The 20,466-nt window shown below is 53.4% G+C and overlaps 1 protein-coding gene across 1 annotated transcript in view; it reads left to right on the top strand.

Moving 5' to 3' along the window:
* The window catches only part of LOC134966018 (excitatory amino acid transporter 2-like), a 148,278-nt gene that overhangs the window by 3,585 nt on the left and 124,227 nt on the right, over window positions 1–20,466 (top strand). Inside the window, exon 2 of the mRNA XM_063942468.1 lies at window positions 19,165–19,317. Within this exon, the coding sequence (XP_063798538.1) occupies window positions 19,165–19,317 (153 nt within the window). The remainder of the gene's footprint in view (window positions 1–19,164; window positions 19,318–20,466) is intronic.

Here is a 20,466-nt window from a genome sequence, read left to right as displayed (position 1 = left end):
GAGGGACACTATGCAGCTGGATAAAGGGATGCTGTGGAGGCTAGGGGTGTCAGGGCTAGAGGGACACTGTGCAGCTGGATAAAGGGATGCTGTGGAGGCTAGAGGTGTCAGGGCTAGAGGGACACAGTGCAGCTGGATAAAGGGATGCTGTGGAGGCTAGAGGTGTCAGGGCTAGAGGGACACTATGCAGCTGGATAAAGGGATGCTGTGGAGGCTAGAGGTGTCAGGGCTAGAGGGACACTGTGCAGCTGGATAAAGGGATGCTGTGGAGGCTAGTGGTGTCAGGGCTAGAGGGACACTGTGCAGCTGGATAAAGGGATGCTGTGGAGGCTAGGGGTGTCAGGGCTAGAGGGACACTGTGTAGCTGGATAAAGGGACGCTCTGGGGGCTAGGGGTGTCAGGGTTAGAGGGACACTGTGCAGCTGGATAAAGGGATGCTGTGGAGGCTAGAGGTGTCAGGGCTAGAGGGACACTGTGCAGCTGGATAAAGGGATGCTGTGGAGGCTAGTGGTGTCAGGGCTAGAGGGACACTATGCAGCTGGATAAAGGGATGCTGTGGAGGCTAGAGGTGTCAGCGCTAGAGGGACACTGTGCAGCTGGATAAAGGGATGCTGTGGAGGCTAGAGGTGTCAGGGCTAGAGGGACACTGTGCAGCTGGATAAAGGGATGCTGTGGAGGCTAGTGGTGTCAGGGCTAGAGGGACACTGTGCAGCTGGATAAAGGGATGCTGTGGAGGCTAGGGGTGTCAGGGCTAGAGGGACACTGTGTAGCTGGATAAAGGGGCGCTCTGGGGGCTAGGGGTGTCAGGGTTAGAGGGACACTGTGCAGCTGGATAAAGGGATGCTGTGGAGGCTAGGGGTGTCAGGGCTAGAGGGACACTGTGTAGCTGGATAAAGGGACGCTCTGGGGGCTAGGGGTGTCAGGGTTAGAGGGACACTGTGCAGCTGGATAAAGGGATGCTGTGGAGGCTAGAGGTGTCAGGGCTAGAGGGACACTATGCAGCTGGATAAAGGGATGCTGTGGAGGCTAGAGGTGTCAGGGCTAGAGGGACACTGTGCAGCTGGATAAAGGGATGCTGTGGAGGCTAGAGGTGTCAGGGCTAGAGGGACACTGCGCAGCTGGCTAAAGGGACGCTCTGGAGGCTAGTGGTGTCAGGGCTAGAGGGACACTATGCAGCTGGATAAAGGGATGCTGTGGAGGCTAGGGGTGTCAGGGCTAGAGGGACACTGTGCAGCTGGATAAAGGGATGCTGTGGGGGCTAGGGGTGTCAGGGCTAGAGGGACACTATGCAGCTGGATAAAGGGATGCTGTGGAGGCTAGGGGTGTCAGGGCTAGAGGGACACTGTGCAGCTGGATAAAGGGATGCTGTGGAGGCTAGGGGTGTCAGGGCTAGAGGGACACTGCAGCTGGATAAAGGGATGCTCTGGGGGCTAGGGGTGTCAGTGCTAGAGGGACACTGTGCAGCTGGATAAAGGGATGCTGTGGAGGCTAGGGGTGTCAGGGCTAGAGGGAAACTGTGAAGCTGGATAAAGGGACGCTGTGGGGGCTAGGGGTGTCAGGGTTAAACACTGTGCAGCTGCCTAAAGGGTCATCGTAGGGGTAGGGGTGTCATGGCTAGAGGAACACTGTGCAGCTGGCTAAACGGACACAGTGGGGTCTACCGGTGTCAGGGCTAGAATGACACTGTGAAGCTAGTTAAAGGGACGTCGTAGGGGTAGCGGTGTCAGGGCTAGAGGGACACTGTGCAGCTGCTTAAAGGGATGCTGTGGGGGCTAGGGGTGTCAGTGCTAGAGGGACACTGTGCAGCTGCCTAAAGTGATGCTGTGGGGTCTACTGGTGTCAGGGCTAGAGGGACACTGTGCAGCTGCTTAAAGTGATGCTGTGGGGGCTAGGGGTGTCAGGGCTAGAGGGACACTGTGCAGCTGCCTAAAGGGACACTGTGGGGTCTTCTGGTGTCAGGGCTAGAGGGACACTGTGTAGCTGGATAAAGTGATGCTGTGGGGGCTAGGGGTGTCAGTGCTAGAGGGACACTGTGTAGCTGGATAAAGTGATGCTGTGGGGGCTAGGGGTGTCAGTGCTAGAGGGACACTGTGTAGCTGGATAAAGGGATGCTGTGGAGGCTAGAGGTGTCAGGGCTAGAGGGACACTGTGAAGCTGGATAAAGGGATGCTGTGGAGGCTAGTGGTGTCAGGGCTAGAGGGACACTATGCAGCTGGATAAAGGGATGCTGTGGAGGCTAGAGGTGTCAGGGCTAGAGGGACACTGTGCAGCTGGATAAAGGGATGCTGTGGAGGCTAGGGGGTGTCAGGGCTAGAGGGACACTGTGCAGCTGGATAAAGGGATGCTGTGGGGGGCTAGGGGTGTCAGGGCTAGAGGGACACTATGCAGCTGGATAAAGGGATGCTGTGGAGGCTAGGGGTGTCAGGGCTAGAGGGACACTGTGCAGCTGGATAAAGGGATGCTGTGGAGGCTAGGGGTGTCAGGGCTAGAGGGACACTGTGCAGCTGGATAAAGGGATGCTGTGGAGGCTAGGGGTGTCAGGGCTAGAGGGACACTGTGTAGCTGGATAAAGGGACGCTCTGGGGGCTAGGGGTGTCAGGGTTAGAGGGACACTGTGCAGCTGGATAAAGGGATGCTGTGGAGGCTAGGGGTGTCAGGGCTAGAGGGACACTGTGCAGCTGGATAAAGGGATGCTGTGGAGGCTAGAGGTGTCAGGGCTAGAGGGACACTGTGCAGCTGGATAAAGGGATGCTGTGGAGGCTAGGGGTGTCAGGGCTAGAGGGACACTGTGCAGCTGGCTAAAGGGACGTCGTAGGGGTAGTGGTGTCAGGGCTAGAGGGACACTATGCAGCTGGATAAAGGGATGCTGTGGAGGCTAGAGGTGTCAGGGCTAGAGGGACACTGTGCAGCTGGATAAAGGGATGCTCTGGGGGCTAGGGGTGTCAGGGTTAGAGGGACACTGTGCAGCTGGATAAAGGGATGCTGTGGAGGCTAGGGGTGTCAGGGCTAGAGGGACACTATGCAGCTGGATAAAGGGATGCTGTGGAGGCTAGAGGTGTCAGGGCTAGAGGGACACTGTGCAGCTGGATAAAGGGATGCTGTGGAGGCTAGAGGTGTCAGGGCTAGAGGGACACTGTGCAGCTGGATAAAGGGATGCTGTGGAGGCTAGGGATGTCAGGGCTAGAGGGACACTGTGCAGCTGGATAAAGGGATGCTGTGGGGGCTAGGGGTGTCAGGGCTAGAGGGACACTATGCAGCTGGATAAAGGGATGCTGTGGAGGCTAGGGGTGTCAGGGCTAGAGGGACACTGTGCAGCTGGATAAAGGGATGCTGTGGAGGCTAGAGGTGTCAGGGCTAGAGGGACACTGTGCAGCTGGATAAAGGGATGCTGTGGAGGCTAGTGGTGTCAGGGCTAGAGGGACACTATGCAGCTGGATAAAGGGATGCTGTGGAGGCTAGAGGTGTCAGGGCTAGAGGGACACTGTGCAGCTGGATAAAGGGATGCTGTGGAGGCTAGGGGGTGTCAGGGCTAGAGGGACACTGTGCAGCTGGATAAAGGGATGCTGTGGGGGCTAGGGGTGTCAGGGCTAGAGGGACACTATGCAGCTGGATAAAGGGATGCTGTGGAGGCTAGAGGTGTCAGGGCTAGAGGGACACTGTGCAGCTGGATAAAGGGATGCTGTGGAGGCTAGAGGTGTCAGGGCTAGAGGGACACTGTGTAGCTGGATAAAGGGATGCTGTGGAGGCTAGGGGTGTCAGGGCTAGAGGGACACTGTGCAGCTGGATAAAGGGATGCTGTGGGGGCTAGGGGTGTCAGGGTTAGAGGGACACTGTGCAGCTGGATAAAGGGATGCTGTGGAGGCTAGGGGTGTCAGGGCTAGAGGGACACTGTGCAGCTGGATAAAGGGATGCTGTGGAGGCTAGAGGTGTCAGGGCTAGAGGGACACTGTGCAGCTGGATAAAGGGATGCTGTGGAGGCTAGGGGTGTCAGGGCTAGAGGGACACTGTGCAGCTGGCTAAAGGGACGTCGTAGGGGTAGTGGTGTCAGGGCTAGAGGGACACTATGCAGCTGGATAAAGGGATGCTGTGGAGGCTAGAGGTGTCAGGGCTAGAGGGACACTGTGCAGCTGGATAAAGGGATGCTCTGGGGGCTAGGGGTGTCAGGGTTAGAGGGACACTGTGCAGCTGGATAAAGGGATGCTGTGGAGGCTAGGGGTGTCAGGGCTAGAGGGACACTATGCAGCTGGATAAAGGGATGCTGTGGAGGCTAGAGGTGTCAGGGCTAGAGGGACACTGTGCAGCTGGATAAAGGGATGCTGTGGAGGCTAGAGGTGTCAGGGCTAGAGGGACACTGTGCAGCTGGATAAAGGGATGCTGTGGAGGCTAGGGATGTCAGGGCTAGAGGGACACTGTGCAGCTGGATAAAGGGATGCTGTGGGGGCTAGGGGTGTCAGGGCTAGAGGGACACTATGCAGCTGGATAAAGGGATGCTGTGGAGGCTAGGGGTGTCAGGGCTAGAGGGACACTGTGCAGCTGGATAAAGGGATGCTGTGGAGGCTAGAGGTGTCAGGGCTAGAGGGACACTGTGCAGCTGGATAAAGGGATGCTGTGGAGGCTAGTGGTGTCAGGGCTAGAGGGACACTATGCAGCTGGATAAAGGGATGCTGTGGAGGCTAGAGGTGTCAGGGCTAGAGGGACACTGTGCAGCTGGATAAAGGGATGCTGTGGAGGCTAGGGGGTGTCAGGGCTAGAGGGACACTGTGCAGCTGGATAAAGGGATGCTGTGGGGGCTAGGGGTGTCAGGGCTAGAGGGACACTATGCAGCTGGATAAAGGGATGCTGTGGAGGCTAGAGGTGTCAGGGCTAGAGGGACACTGTGCAGCTGGATAAAGGGATGCTGTGGAGGCTAGAGGTGTCAGGGCTAGAGGGACACTGTGTAGCTGGATAAAGGGATGCTGTGGAGGCTAGGGGTGTCAGGGCTAGAGGGACACTGTGCAGCTGGATAAAGGGATGCTGTGGGGGCTAGGGGTGTCAGGGCTAGAGGGACACTATGCAGCTGGATAAAGGGATGCTGTGGAGGCTAGGGGTGTCAGGGCTAGAGGGACACTGTGCAGCTGGATAAAGGGATGCTGTGGAGGCTAGGGGTGTCAGGGCTAGAAGGACACTGTGCAGCTGGATAAAGGGATGCTGTGGAGGCTAGGGGTGTCAGGGCTAGAGGGACACTGTGTAGCTGAATAAAGGGATGCTCTGGGGGATAGGGGTGTCAGGGTTAGAGGGACACTGTGCAGCTGGATAAAGGGATGATGTGGAGGCTAGGGGTGTCAGGGCTAGAGGGACACTATGCAGCTGGATAAAGGGATGCTGTGGAGGCTAGAGGTGTCATGGCTAGAGGGACACTGTGCAGCTGGATAAAGGGATGCTGTGGAGGCTAGAGGTGTCAGGGCTAGAGGGACACTGTGCAGCTGGATAAAGGGATGCTGTGGAGGCTAGGGGTGTCAGGGCTAGAGGGACACTGTGCAGCTGGATAAAGGGATGCTGTGGGGGCTAGGGTGTCAGGGCTAGAGGGACACTATGCAGCTGGATAAAGGGATGCTGTGGAGGCTAGGGGTGTCAGGGCTAGAGGGACACTGTGCAGCTGGATAAAGGGATGCTGTGGAGGCTAGAGGTGTCAGGGCTAGAGGGACACTGTGCAGCTGGATAAAGGGATGCTGTGGAGGCTAGTGGTGTCAGGGCTAGAGGGACACTGTGCAGCTGGATAAAGGGATGCTGTGGAGGCTAGTGGTGTCAGGGCTAGAGGGACACTATGCAGCTGGATAAAGTGATGTTGTGGAGGCTAGGGGTGTCAGGGCTAGAGGGACACTGTGCAGCTGGATAAAGGGATGCTGTGGAGGCTAGAGGTGTCAGGGCTAGAGGGACACTGTGCAGCTGGATAAAGGGATGCTGTGGAGGCTAGTGGCATCAGGGCTAGAGGGACACTGTGCAGCTGGATAAAGGGATGCTGTGGAGGCTAGGGGTGTCAGGGCTAGAGGGACACTATGCAGCTGGATAAAGGGATGCTGTGGAGGCTAGGGGTGTCAGGGCTAGAGGGACACTGTGCAGCTGGATAAAGGGATGCTGTGGAGGCTAGTGGTGTCAGGGCTAGAGGGACACTGTGCAGCTGGATAAAGGGATGCTGTGGAGGCTAGTGGTGTCAGGGCTAGAGGGACACTATGCAGCTGGATAAAGGGATGCTGTGGAGGCTAGGGGTGTCAGGGCTAGAGGGACACTGTGCAGCTGGATAAAGGGATGCTGTGGAGGCTAGAGGTGTCAGGGCTAGTGGGACACTGTGCAGCTGGATAAAGGGATGCTGTGGAGGCTAGTGGCATCAGGGCTAGAGGGACACTGTGCAGCTGGATAAAGGGATGCTGTGGAGGCTAGGGGTGTCAGGGCTAGAGGGACACTATGCAGCTGGATAAAGGGATGCTGTGGAGGCTAGTGGTGTCAGGGCTAGAGGGACACTGTGCAGCTGGATAAAGGGATGCTGTGGAGGCTAGGGGTGTCAGGGCTAGAGGGACACTGTGCAGCTGGATAAAGGGATGCTCTGGGGGCTAGGTGTGTCAGGGTTAGAGGGACACTGTGCAGCTGGATAAAGGGATGCTGTGGAGGCTAGGGGTGTCAGGGCTAGAGGGACACTGTGTAGCTGGATAAAGGGACGCTCTGGGGGCTAGGGGTGTCAGGGTTAGAGGGACACTGTGCAGCTGGATAAAGGGATGCTGTGGAGGCTAGAGGTGTCAGGGCTAGAGGGACACTATGCAGCTGGATAAAGGGATGCTGTGGAGGCTAGAGGTGTCAGGGCTAGAGGGACACTGTGCAGCTGGATAAAGGGATGCTGTGGAGGCTAGAGGTGTCAGGGCTAGAGGGACACTGTGCAGCTGGATAAAGGGATACTGTGGAGGCTAGGGGTGTCAGGGCTAGAGGGACACTGTGCAGCTGGATAAAGGGATGCTGTGGGGGCTAGGGGTGTCAGGGCTAGAGGGACACTGTGCAGCTGGATAAAGGGATTCTGTGGAGGCTAGTGGTGTCAGGGCTAGAGGGACACTATGCAGCTGGATAAAGGGATGCTGTGGAGGCTAGAGGTGTCAGGGCTAGAGGGACACTGTGCAGCTGGATAAAGTGATGCTGTGGAGGCTAGAGGTGTCAGGGCTAGAGGGACACTGTGCAGCTGGATAAAGGGATGCTGTGGAGGCTAGGGGGTGTCAGGGCTAGAGGGACACTGTGCAGCTGGATAAAGGGATGCTGTGGGGGGCTAGGGGTGTCAGGGCTAGAGGGACACTATGCAGCTGGATAAAGGGATGCTGTGGAGGCTAGGGGTGTCAGGGCTAGAGGGACACTGTGCAGCTGGATAAAGGGATGCTGTGGAGGCTAGAGGTGTCAGGGCTAGAGGGACACTGTGCAGCTGGATAAAGGGATGCTGTGGAGGCTAGGGGTGTCAGGGCTAGAGGGACACTGTGCAGCTGGCTAAAGGGACGTCGTAGGGGTAGTGGTGTCAGGGCTAGAGGGACACTATGCAGCTGGATAAAGGGATGCTGTGGAGGCTAGAGGTGTCAGGGCTAGAGGGACACTGTGCAGCTGGATAAAGGGATGCTCTGGGGGCTAGGGGTGTCAGGGTTAGAGGGACACTGTGCAGCTGGATAAAGGGATGCTGTGGAGGCTAGGGGTGTCAGGGCTAGAGGGACACTATGCAGCTGGATAAAGGGATGCTGTGGAGGCTAGAGGTGTCAGGGCTAGAGGGACACTGTGCAGCTGGATAAAGGGATGCTGTGGAGGCTAGAGGTGTCAGGGCTAGAGGGACACTGTGCAGCTGGATAAAGGGATGCTGTGGAGGCTAGGGATGTCAGGGCTAGAGGGACACTGTGCAGCTGGATAAAGGGATGCTGTGGGGGCTAGGGGTGTCAGGGCTAGAGGGACACTATGCAGCTGGATAAAGGGATGCTGTGGAGGCTAGGGGTGTCAGGGCTAGAGGGACACTGTGCAGCTGGATAAAGGGATGCTGTGGAGGCTAGAGGTGTCAGGGCTAGAGGGACACTGTGCAGCTGGATAAAGGGATGCTGTGGAGGCTAGTGGTGTCAGGGCTAGAGGGACACTATGCAGCTGGATAAAGGGATGCTGTGGAGGCTAGAGGTGTCAGGGCTAGAGGGACACTGTGCAGCTGGATAAAGGGATGCTGTGGAGGCTAGGGGGTGTCAGGGCTAGAGGGACACTGTGCAGCTGGATAAAGGGATGCTGTGGGGGCTAGGGGTGTCAGGGCTAGAGGGACACTATGCAGCTGGATAAAGGGATGCTGTGGAGGCTAGAGGTGTCAGGGCTAGAGGGACACTGTGCAGCTGGATAAAGGGATGCTGTGGAGGCTAGAGGTGTCAGGGCTAGAGGGACACTGTGTAGCTGGATAAAGGGATGCTGTGGAGGCTAGGGGTGTCAGGGCTAGAGGGACACTGTGCAGCTGGATAAAGGGATGCTGTGGGGGCTAGGGGTGTCAGGGCTAGAGGGACACTATGCAGCTGGATAAAGGGATGCTGTGGAGGCTAGGGGTGTCAGGGCTAGAGGGACACTGTGCAGCTGGATAAAGGGATGCTGTGGAGGCTAGGGGTGTCAGGGCTAGAGGGACACTGTGCAGCTGGATAAAGGGATGCTGTGGAGGCTAGGGGTGTCAGGGCTAGAGGGACACTGTGTAGCTGAATAAAGGGATGCTCTGGGGGATAGGGGTGTCAGGGTTAGAGGGACACTGTGCAGCTGGATAAAGGGATGATGTGGAGGCTAGGGGTGTCAGGGCTAGAGGGACACTATGCAGCTGGATAAAGGGATGCTGTGGAGGCTAGAGGTGTCATGGCTAGAGGGACACTGTGCAGCTGGATAAAGGGATGCTGTGGAGGCTAGAGGTGTCAGGGCTAGAGGGACACTGTGCAGCTGGATAAAGGGATGCTGTGGAGGCTAGGGGTGTCAGGGCTAGAGGGACACTGTGCAGCTGGATAAAGGGATGCTGTGGGGGCTAGGGGTGTCAGGGCTAGAGGGACACTATGCAGCTGGATAAAGGGATGCTGTGGAGGCTAGGGGTGTCAGGGCTAGAGGGACACTGTGCAGCTGGATAAAGGGATGCTGTGGAGGCTAGAGGTGTCAGGGCTAGAGGGACACTGTGCAGCTGGATAAAGGGATGCTGTGGAGGCTAGTGGTGTCAGGGCTAGAGGGACACTGTGCAGCTGGATAAAGGGATGCTGTGGAGGCTAGTGGTGTCAGGGCTAGAGGGACACTATGCAGCTGGATAAAGTGATGTTGTGGAGGCTAGGGGTGTCAGGGCTAGAGGGACACTGTGCAGCTGGATAAAGGGATGCTGTGGAGGCTAGTGGCATCAGGGCTAGAGGGACACTGTGCAGCTGGATAAAGGGATGCTGTGGAGGCTAGGGGTGTCAGGGCTAGAGGGACACTATGCAGCTGGATAAAGGGATGCTGTGGAGGCTAGGGGTGTCAGGGCTAGAGGGACACTGTGCAGCTGGATAAAGGGATGCTGTGGAGGCTAGTGGTGTCAGGGCTAGAGGGACACTGTGCAGCTGGATAAAGGGATGCTGTGGAGGCTAGTGGTGTCAGGGCTAGAGGGACACTATGCAGCTGGATAAAGGGATGCTGTGGAGGCTAGGGGTGTCAGGGCTAGAGGGACACTGTGCAGCTGGATAAAGGGATGCTGTGGAGGCTAGAGGTGTCAGGGCTAGTGGGACACTGTGCAGCTGGATAAAGGGATGCTGTGGAGGCTAGTGGCATCAGGGCTAGAGGGACACTGTGCAGCTAGATAAAGGGATGCTGTGGAGGCTAGGGGTGTCAGGGCTAGAGGGACACTATGCAGCTGGATAAAGGGATGCTGTGGAGGCTAGTGGTGTCAGGGCTAGAGGGACACTGTGCAGCTGGATAAAGGGATGCTGTGGAGGCTAGGGGTGTCAGGGCTAGAGGGACACTGTGCAGCTGGATAAAGGGATGCTCTGGGGGCTAGGTGTGTCAGGGTTAGAGGGACACTGTGCAGCTGGATAAAGGGATGCTGTGGAGGCTAGGGGTGTCAGGGCTAGAGGGACACTGTGTAGCTGGATAAAGGGACGCTCTGGGGGCTAGGGGTGTCAGGGTTAGAGGGACACTGTGCAGCTGGATAAAGGGATGCTGTGGAGGCTAGAGGTGTCAGGGCTAGAGGGACACTATGCAGCTGGATAAAGGGATGCTGTGGAGGTTAGAGGTGTCAGGGCTAGAGGGACACTGTGCAGCTGGATAAAGGGATGCTGTGGAGGCTAGAGGTGTCAGGGCTAGAGGGACACTGTGCAGCTGGATAAAGGGATACTGTGGAGGCTAGGGGTGTCAGGGCTAGAGGGACACTGTGCAGCTGGATAAAGGGATGCTGTGGGGGCTAGGGGTGTCAGGGCTAGAGGGACACTGTGCAGCTGGATAAAGGGATTCTGTGGGGGCTAGGGGTGTCTGGGTTAGAGGGACACTGTGCAGCTGGATAAAGGGATGCTGTGGGGGCTAGGGGTGTCTGGGCTAGAGGGACACTGCAGCTGGATAAAGGGATGCTGTGGGGGCTAGGGGTGTCTGGGTTAGAGGGACACTGTGTAGCTGGATAAAGTGATGCTGTGGGGGCTAGGGGTGTCAGGGCTAGAGGGACACTGCAGCTGGATAAAGGGATGCTCTGGGGGCTAGGGGTGTCAGGGCTAGAGGGACACTGTGCAGCTGGATAAAGGGATGCTGTGGAGGCTAGTGGTGTCAGGGTTAGAGAAACACTGTGCAGCTGCCTAAAGGGTCATCGTAGGGGTAGGGGTGTCATGGCTAGAGGAACACTGTGCAGCTGGCTAAACGGACACAGTGGGGTCTACCGGTGTCAGGGCTAGAATGACACTGTGAAGCTGGATAAAGTGATGCTGTGGGGGCTAGGGGTGTCAGTGCTAGAGGGACACTGTGCAGCTGCTTAAAGTGATGCTGTGGGGTCTATGGGTGTCAGGGCTAGAAGTACACTGTGCAGCTGGCTAAAGGGAGGCTGTGGGGGGCTAGGGCTGGAGAGACAGAAGGAAGCTGGAGAGATGCTGTGGGTGCTGTCTGGGGGGATGCTATGGGGGCTGGCTGGAGGGATGTTGAGTGGACACGGGAACTGAGGGCCCCCTAAAAATGGGTATACCTCATAATCTCTGTTGCTGGCCCTGTCCACGCGCCCCATCATCTGATGCCTTCCCACCACTATTAGCTGAATGATTGACTCATCATTATACTTGGATGATATTGGGAAATCAGACAATTTATTCTGATATGCACATTAGGATATGCAGGCTTTGGTTATATAATAAATCTGTGGAACCCCAGTGATTTGTATTCAATTATTATTTAGCAGCCTATCACTAGCAGCAGTGGCTGCAATTATTTTGTTATGTTGTTATCTTTGTCGGCATTCAGTTTACAGATGGAGCCACGCTAGTCGTGGCTCCATCTGTGTCTGGGTATGCCCACCTGGGCGCGCCTAACGCTGAGAGCATCTCCGTCCGGGCGCGCTTGCCCGTGACGGAAACGCGCCCCATTCACTAGAATGGGAGAGTGTCTCCGTCGCACGCTCGGACGCAGATGCTATGAATGGGAGCGTCTCTGTGCACTCCCGGCGTGACCAGGTGGATGGATAACTTAGTCACGCCAGGAGTGCACGCCTGCGATGGAGCCGCCTCAGATGAACGCAGCTCCATCTATATATCAGATATCAGACAAATAACAGAAGTTGCCAATTGCAACCAATCAGCTGCTTTGTATAATTTTATAGTAATCAAATTATAAATGTTACTTCAATGCTGATTGGTTGCCATGGGCAACTTCTCCACTGGCTCACCTCTCCCCACTTTTCACTGCTTCATGAATAGATCTCTCTGAGTGTTAACAATTATGTAACAGGGGAAGTGACAATATCTAAAACGACCAAAACGGAGCACAGCTGTCATTTCAGTCAGCCAGACACTTCCACTTTCTTTTTCCGGCACCTACTGATTCACGCGTTTCACACACCCCCCCCACCTCCCAACCCAAATCTTACAGCACTTTCCCTTTCTCTTCCCAGTCACAAGAGGATTAGGAGTGCATATTGTAGCATGCACAGATGTGCTTTACTGTGCCGTCTGGCTTGTGGGAAAGTAATGACAGGCTGCAGAAAACTCATTAGCGACTCATTATTTCTCTTGCGTGATTGCTGTGCGGGAGGGTGGGGGTTACTGTATAAACCCTATCATAATCCCCCACCTGCTGTCACATGCTTCCCTTGCTACCTCTTACATGGTATCGTACACTGGTCACGTGAGGCAGGCTCTGACTGCAGAAATGCCTTTATAACAAAACTTACATTTTTCTGCTTCCAAATTCCAATGCACAATTTTTGTTCTTAAACATCTGTTTTTGTCTTGGAAAGGAACAAGTTTGACATTTCCCATTTGTTACAATGATTTCACACACGTACACGCAATACATCTGTAGCTTCACACCACTTTGCCTTTTAATGCCACTAGAAAAAGGACTTTTCACGACAATGTCATTTCTTCCCAGAAAATATAGGACGGGCACCACAATTCCTATTTAACTAATTTTTCATGATTATTTCGCTTTCATGTAATGAATTGTAATCACCTTAAACCAGGGGCGTCTTAAGCGAAGAGCGGGCCCGTGTGCAGACTCCGGCTGGGCCCCTGCCTCTCCACGGCGCCGTATGCTCCGACACTGTGCCGGAGCCTATTGCGCATGCACAGGTCTCCGGAAACATGGCTCCCGCCATGTTCCGGAGACAAAATTCAAACTGCACATGCGCGGCGGCCATTTTGGAAGGTATTTTTTTGTGCGACAACAGCGGCTGTAGAACCAGACGGTGGCCTCTGGAGAGGTGAGTACTAAAATATGGGTGCAATGTGTGCGGCGTGGGCCCCGTCTGGACCCAGGGGCTCGTGTGCACCGCACACATTGCACCCATGATAGAAACGCCAATGCCTTTAAACCAATTTGGGTGGCATAAACATCTACGGATTGTGGGCGTCAAGCAAAAATGTTCTCAATTCCTCCTGTAATGCACAATAAATATATATATATATATATTTTTTAAAGTTAAATGAGACATATATTTCCTATTGCAAGTGAAAACTATCACAACCCCGGATATTCTGGAATCACAAATGAAGGACAGACTAAATTATAAAAGATTTCCAGGGAGGTCGTGGACCCCCAAGAGGGAGAAGAACTATCGGTATGCCGGCGGTCGGGATTCCGGCGCTGGTATGCTGGTCACCAGGAACCCGACCGCCGGCAAAGTGAAGACCACCCGTCAACCTGTACATGCCCACTGTCAACCTGTGTATTCCCCTCTGTCACTCCATGCGTTTGCCTATCTGTCACCCTGTCTATGTGCCACTGTCCCCCTGTGTATGGCCCTCTCTCACCCTGTGTATGCTTCTCTGTCACCCTAGTATATGGCCCTCTGTCACCCTGTGTATGCCCCTCTGTCACCCTGTGTATGCGCCACTATCACCCTGTGTATGCGCCACTGTCACCCTGTGCATTCCCCTCTGTCACCCTAGTATATGGCCCTCTGTCACCCTGTGTATGCCCCTCTGTCATCCTAGTGTATGGCCTCTGTCACCCTGTGTATGCGCCACTGTCACCCTGTGTATGCCCCTCTGTCACCCTGTGTATGCCCCTCTGTCACCCTGTGTATGCGCCACTGTCACCCTGTGTATGCGCCACTGTCACCCTGTGCATTCCCCTCTGTCACCCCATGTGTATGCTCTGTCACCCTGTGTATGCCACACTGTCACCCTGTGTATGTGCCACTGTCACCCTGTGTATATGCCCCTCTGTCACCCTGTGTATGGCCCTCTCTCACCCTAGTATGTGGCCCTCTGTCACCCTGTGTATTCCCCTCTGTCACCCTGTGTATGCGCCACTGTTACCTTGTGTATGCGCCACTGTTACCCTGTGTATGGCCCTCTGTTACCCTGTGTATGGCCCTCTGTCACCCTGTGTATGGCCCTCTGTCACCCTGTGTATGACCCTCTGTCACCCTGTGTATGGCCCTCTGTCACCCTGTGTATGCGCCACTGTTACCCTGTGTATGGCCCTCTGTTACCCTGTGTATGGCCCTCTGTCACCCTGTGTATATCCCTCTGTCACCCTGTGTATGGCCCTCTGTCACCCTGTGTATGGCCCTCTGTCACCCTGTGTATGGCCCTCTGTCACCCTGTGTATATCCCTCTGTCACCCTGTGTATGGCCCTCTGTCACCCTGTGTATTTCCCTCTGTCACCCTGTGTATGTGCCACCTTCACCCTGTATATATGCCCCTCTGTCACCCTGTGTATGCCCCTCTGTCACCCTGTGTATGGACCGCTGTCACCCTGTGTACATGCCACTCTGTCACCCTGTATATACTCCACTGTCACCCTAGTATATGGCCCTCTGTCACCCTGTGTATAAGTCCCTCTCTCACCCTGTGTATATGCCACTCTGTCACCCTAGTATATGGCCCTCTGTCACCCTGTGTATGCCCCTCTGTATCCCTGTGTATATGCCACTCTGTCACCCTGTATATACTCCACTGTCACCCTAGTGTATGGCCCTCTGTCACGCTGTGTATATCCCTCTGTCACCCTGTGTATGGCCCTCTGTCACCGTGTGTATGTGCCACTGTCACCCTGTGTATGTGCCACTGGCACCCTGTGTATATCCCTCTGTCACCCTGTGTATATCCCTCTGTCACCCTGTGTATATCCCTCTGTCACCCTGTGTATATCCCACTGTCACCCTGTGTATATCCCTCTGTCACCCTGTGTATATCCCTCTGTCACCCTGTGTATATCCCTCTGTCACCCTGTGTATGGCCCTCTGTCACCCTGTGTATGACCCTCTGTCACCCTGTGTATGGCCCTCTGTCACCCTGTGTATGGCCCTCTGTCACCCTGTGTATATCCCTCTGTCACCCTGTGTATGGCCCTCTGTCACCCTGTGTATGGCCCTCTGTCACCCTGTGTATATCCCTCTGTCACCCTGTGTATGACCCTCTGTCACCCTGTACCCTGTGTATGGCCCTCTGTCACCCTGTGTATGGCCCTCTGTCACCCTGTGTATGGCCCTCTGTCACCCTGTGTATATCCCTCTGTCACCCTGTGTATGGCCCTCTGTCACCCTGTGTATTTCCCTCTGTCACCCTGTGTATGTGCCACCTTCACCCTGTATATATGCCCCTCTGTCACCCTGTGTATGCCCCTCTGTCACCCTGTGTATGGACCGCTGTCACCCTGTGTACATGCCACTCTGTCACCCTGTATATACTCCACTGTCACCCTAGTATATGGCCCTCTGTCACCCTGTGTATAAGTCCCTCTCTCACCCTGTGTATATGCCACTCTGTCACCCTAGTATATGGCCCTCTGTCACCCTGTGTATGCCCCTCTGTATCCCTGTGTATATGCCACTCTGTCACCCTGTATATACTCCACTGTCACCCTAGTGTATGGCCCTCTGTCACGCTGTGTATATCCCTCTGTCACCCTGTGTATGGCCCTCTGTCACCGTGTGTATGTGCCACTGTCACCCTGTGTATGTGCCACTGGCACCCTGTGTATATCCCTCTGTCACCCTGTGTATATCCCTCTGTCACCCTGTGTATATCCCTCTGTCACCCTGTGTATATCCCTCTGTCACCCTGTGTATATCCCTCTGTCACCCTGTGTATGTACCACTGTCACCCTGTGTATATCCCTCTGTCACCCTATGTATATCCCTCTGTCACCCTGTGTATATCCCTCTGTCACCCTGTGTATATCCCTCTGTCACCCTGTGTATGGACCATAGTTGCCTACCCTGCCTCATTCTGCAGGAGACTCCCTGAAATAGTAGCAATCTCCCTCACTCCCTGAATGGTCCCTCAATCTCCCTGAAAAAAAGAAATCATACAGTAGATACTGTACATACATTTAAATGGTATCATCAGCACCATTTCCTTGCATTGGTTATAAGGCACAATGATCCCTATGGCCACTTACAGTATATGGAACCTCTTGTAAAATACAATACACAAACAAATCCCCCAAAATATCAGTGTCTTTTCTTCAACAAGTAGATCTTACTGACTTTGGGGCTCATTTACATTTGGATGTAAGTCATTTTCATTACACGCCTCTCAGCGGATGGTGTAATGTGTAGGGCCCATTAGTACCGGTAACCTCCAACCTTCCCCTGTCATGGTGACCCCCCTGTCATTTTCTTCTGGACCCGCCCCTGTACTCCACACTGGACTTTTGGACACTACCAAAGATTTAGATCTGCGTGAAACAAACATATTTTTTTAGTTCTAGTTTACTTTAAAGATTTGTGTTTAAGCAACAAATTTGATTTGAAGACAGTAAAAAAGAAACAAAAACAAACTGAACAGATTAAAAACTTGTTTTAAACAAAAAATGTTTGGTTTCAACCAGGGCCGGTGCTAGGGTGTTCGGCGCCCCCTTGCAAACTATAAATTTGCGCCCTCCCATACTTTTACACATAATGCTCCCTGTAATAGTTCCGCTTACACACTTAACGCCCCCTGCAGTAGTGATGCTTGCACACGTAACGCCCCCTGTACCAGTGACGCTTATACAAGATGCAGTGACGCTTACACATGTAAAACTCCCTGCAACAGTGATGCTTACACATGCAACGCCCCCTGCACCAGTAACGCTTACACACGTAACGCCCCCTGTACCAGTGACGCTTACACACGTAACGCCCCTGTACCAGTGACACTTACACACGTAACGCCCCCTGTACCAGTGACGCTTACACACGTAACGCCCCCTGTACCAGTGACGCTTACACACGTAACTCCCCCTGTACCAGTGATGCTTACACATGTAACACCCCCTGCACCAGTAACGCTTACACACGTAACGCCCCTTGTACCAGTGAAGCTTACACACGTAACGCCCCCTGTACCAGTGATGCTACTTACACACGTAATGCGCCCTGTACCAGTGATGCTTACACACATAACGCCCCCTGCACCAGTGCCGCTTACACATGTAACGCCCCCTGCACCAGTGCCGCTTACACATGTAACGCCCCCTGTACCAGTGCCGCTTACACACGTAACGCACCCTGCACCAGTAACGCTTACACACGAAACGCCCCCTGTACCAGTGACGCCTACACACATAACCCCCCCTGTACCAGTGACGCTTACACACGTAACACCCCCTGTACCAGTGACGCTTACACACGTAACGCCCCCTGTACCAGTGACGCTTACACACATAACCCCCCCTATACCAGTGACGCTTATACAAGATGCAATGCCCCGTGAAGCAGTGACGCCTACACACATTATGCTGCACAGTCACACATACACCACATCCACATATACATACATATACTGTACATACTGTTCACCTCTAAGCATTTTGTGGCTCATGTGACGTTGGCCATGCATCATTTTATTCATAAACATAACTGAGCCTGATACAGATGTTATTTCTGTTGCTGTGCAATTGTGAAAATATGCTAATGTCTCAGCCGCCGTCTTGTGCATAGAGACGCACACTGCTGGTGTCTCACATCTATCACTTACGTACAAAAGCAGAAACATCGGATGCACATTGGTCGATCATCTACCTTCTTGGTAAGTCTATGCTATCGCTGACTGAGCGACTCTGCTAAGACACCTGGGCCTCTCCAGCTCCAAGCGAATTGCTGACTTTGGCATGCCCAAAAAATGGGGGTAATTCCGACCTGTTCGCACGCTGCAGTTTTTCGCAGCGCAGCGATCAGGTCACTACTGAGCATGCGTATGGACCGCAATGCGCAGGTGCATCGTACGAGTACAAAGCGTATCGTTGCTGTGCGATGGATTTAACGAAGAATCCACTCACACAGCCGATCGCAAGGAGATTGACAGGAAGAAGGCGTTTGTGGGTTTGTGGGTGGCAACTGATCGTTTTCTGGGAGTGTTTGGAAAAATGCAGGCGTGATCAAGTGTTTGCAGGGAGGGTGTCTGATGTCAATTCCGGGACCAGACAGGCTGAATTGATCGCAGCGGCTGAGTAAGTCCTGGGCAACTAAGAAACTGCACAAACTATTTTTTGTACCGCTCGGCTGCACATGCGATCACACCTTTGTACAGCAAATATACACTCCCCAGTGGGCGGTGACTATGCGTTTGCATGGCTGCAAAAAGTAGCTAGCGAGCGATCAACTTGGAATGACCCCCAATGTTCCTGACGCAGCTGCATTTTTCCAGCCATCCCCCATCCTCCCCTCAAATACTGCCTACCTGTCACTCAGTTTGTGAACAAATCCTCAGTGGTAGCAGACTTCTTCTACCAAGTTTGCTGTTGTGCAAGGGCGTAGCTACCATAGGTGCAGGGAGTGCAGCTGCTATGGGGCCCAGAGCTGAGAGGGGCGCACCTTCCCTGTCACAGTTACATGTGTTATATAAATTTTTCTCCATTGGGTGATACATAGGGGTCATTTCAAACTTTTTCCTTGGGGCCTGCAATATATCTAGGTATGCCTCTGGACCTGCTCATTGTAGTGTGGTATAAAATGAACTGGAGGGCATTTTAATGGTATATAATATGAACCAGGGCACTGTAATGAGGCATAATATGAACGGGGAGCACTATATACATATTAATGTGAATTGGGGGTACTGTGTGACATAATGTGTACTGGCAGCTCTGAAATGTGACATAGGGTGAATTTAAGCACTACTGCGATTCATAAAAGAAACCAGGGCACGACTATGGGGCATAACACTAAATAAGGCTCTACTATGGTTCAAAAAATGAACTAGGGCACTATTATAGGGCGTAACATTTACAACTGCTGCAGAGAAGTGTCTTTAGAAGCATTGGGATCGGGGCCCCTTCAAAATGTTGCTATTGGGCCCACAAAGTTCTGGCTACGCCCCTGCAACCACTTACCCAGACTCCCGCACTTGCTTAAATGTTCTGCAGAGCGGGAGATTGTGGAATGCATTTAGAAACCCTCCTCTAGAAATCCTGCATTTGCTCCTTAATTGTGCACCCAAATCTATGTAGTGATTTGTTATTGGTATGGTCTAATGCCACTTCCTTTACACAACAATTAAATGTCTTCTCCATTTCTCTCTCAGGTGTGATATTAGGGTCTGTCTTTGGCTGTCTCCTTCGATTGCTTCCACCACTGGATGGAAATATTCTTATTCTGATCTCCTTTCCAGGAGATATTCTGATGCGGATGTTGAAAATGTTAATATTACCGTTAATTATCTCCAGCTTGATTTCCGGTAAGTTACAGTGCTTGAAGGAAGCCAGATGCAATTATTACAGCACATGCCCAGAATTAAAATGTCTATCATAGACTGTTCTTCATCCATCCGCATACACCAACATCCATAAAGAAATAACTGACACTGACACCAGAATAATGTTTGCCAATAGAATTGTCAGCTTTTATTAAAACAAATGGTATGGTGGCAAGGAGGGACGGCCTATTTAAATGTCCCTATTTATTCTAACCTTTCCTTTTAACTGTGGCTGACCACAACACAAGAGGAGGCAAGGGCCCAACTTCAGCCCGGCCTCCATCGCATAACAAGGGGGGGGGTTTAAGGGCCCAATTTCAGCCCAGCCCCCATACATTTCAAGGGGAGGCTTTTAAGGGGCCCAATTTCAGCCCAGCCCCCCACTGATCACAAGGGGCTATCATGGGCCATTTGCCACCCCTTGTGTTACTTGCTCTTTATCGGGAATACCGTGGCCAACTCTCCACTCAAGGTATTCCCCAACTCCCACCCAAAGGTGCTCAGGTGTGTACCAACTCCACCGGAGACCGAAGCCCACCTGGTCCGATGGAACTCCGGCCCCGTAATGTATCAAACTCCACCACCTTCACATCTCCTGAGCACCTATAAAACTCTTTAAATTACAGCCACAATTTCAGGCCGTCCCAACCCGCCACAGTTTCAACGAAACCCACGCCACCATACCTCTACCTTAAACCTATCCTTAACTACTCCTAAAATCTTCCAACCTATCAATAAAATTCCTGAGTAAGAACTGCTAACAACAAATCCTCCATAAAAATTTCCATACCCCTCAAATTCAGATGGACACCATCGGCCATATAAAGATGAGGAGCAGAAACTGAAATTGAGGGATGTGGGACCACAAACCCCCAATTTTCGCTAACAGCTCTGCCCACCACAGAATTGATCCGGCGCCGGATCAACTCAATGGCAGCAGGTCTGTCCGCACCCCTCCACACCAAACGAGGGATAATGTCCGACCATCCTACACTCAAAAGGCACAACCTGTTCTGCAGATTAACTAAGTCCCTAACTATAGCTTTACGAAGATCTAAACCAGACCTTCTGGTCAAATCATTTCCGGCAACATGGAACACCACCCTCAAGGGGTATCCCGACCTCTCCAAC

Source organism: Pseudophryne corroboree, chromosome 10, assembly GCF_028390025.1.
Source record: "Pseudophryne corroboree isolate aPseCor3 chromosome 10, aPseCor3.hap2, whole genome shotgun sequence".
In the NCBI taxonomy this organism is placed as follows: domain Eukaryota; kingdom Metazoa; phylum Chordata; class Amphibia; order Anura; family Myobatrachidae; genus Pseudophryne; species Pseudophryne corroboree.
The sequence above is the reverse complement of the archived record's forward strand: the minus strand, read 5'-3'. Positions and strand labels throughout refer to the sequence as shown.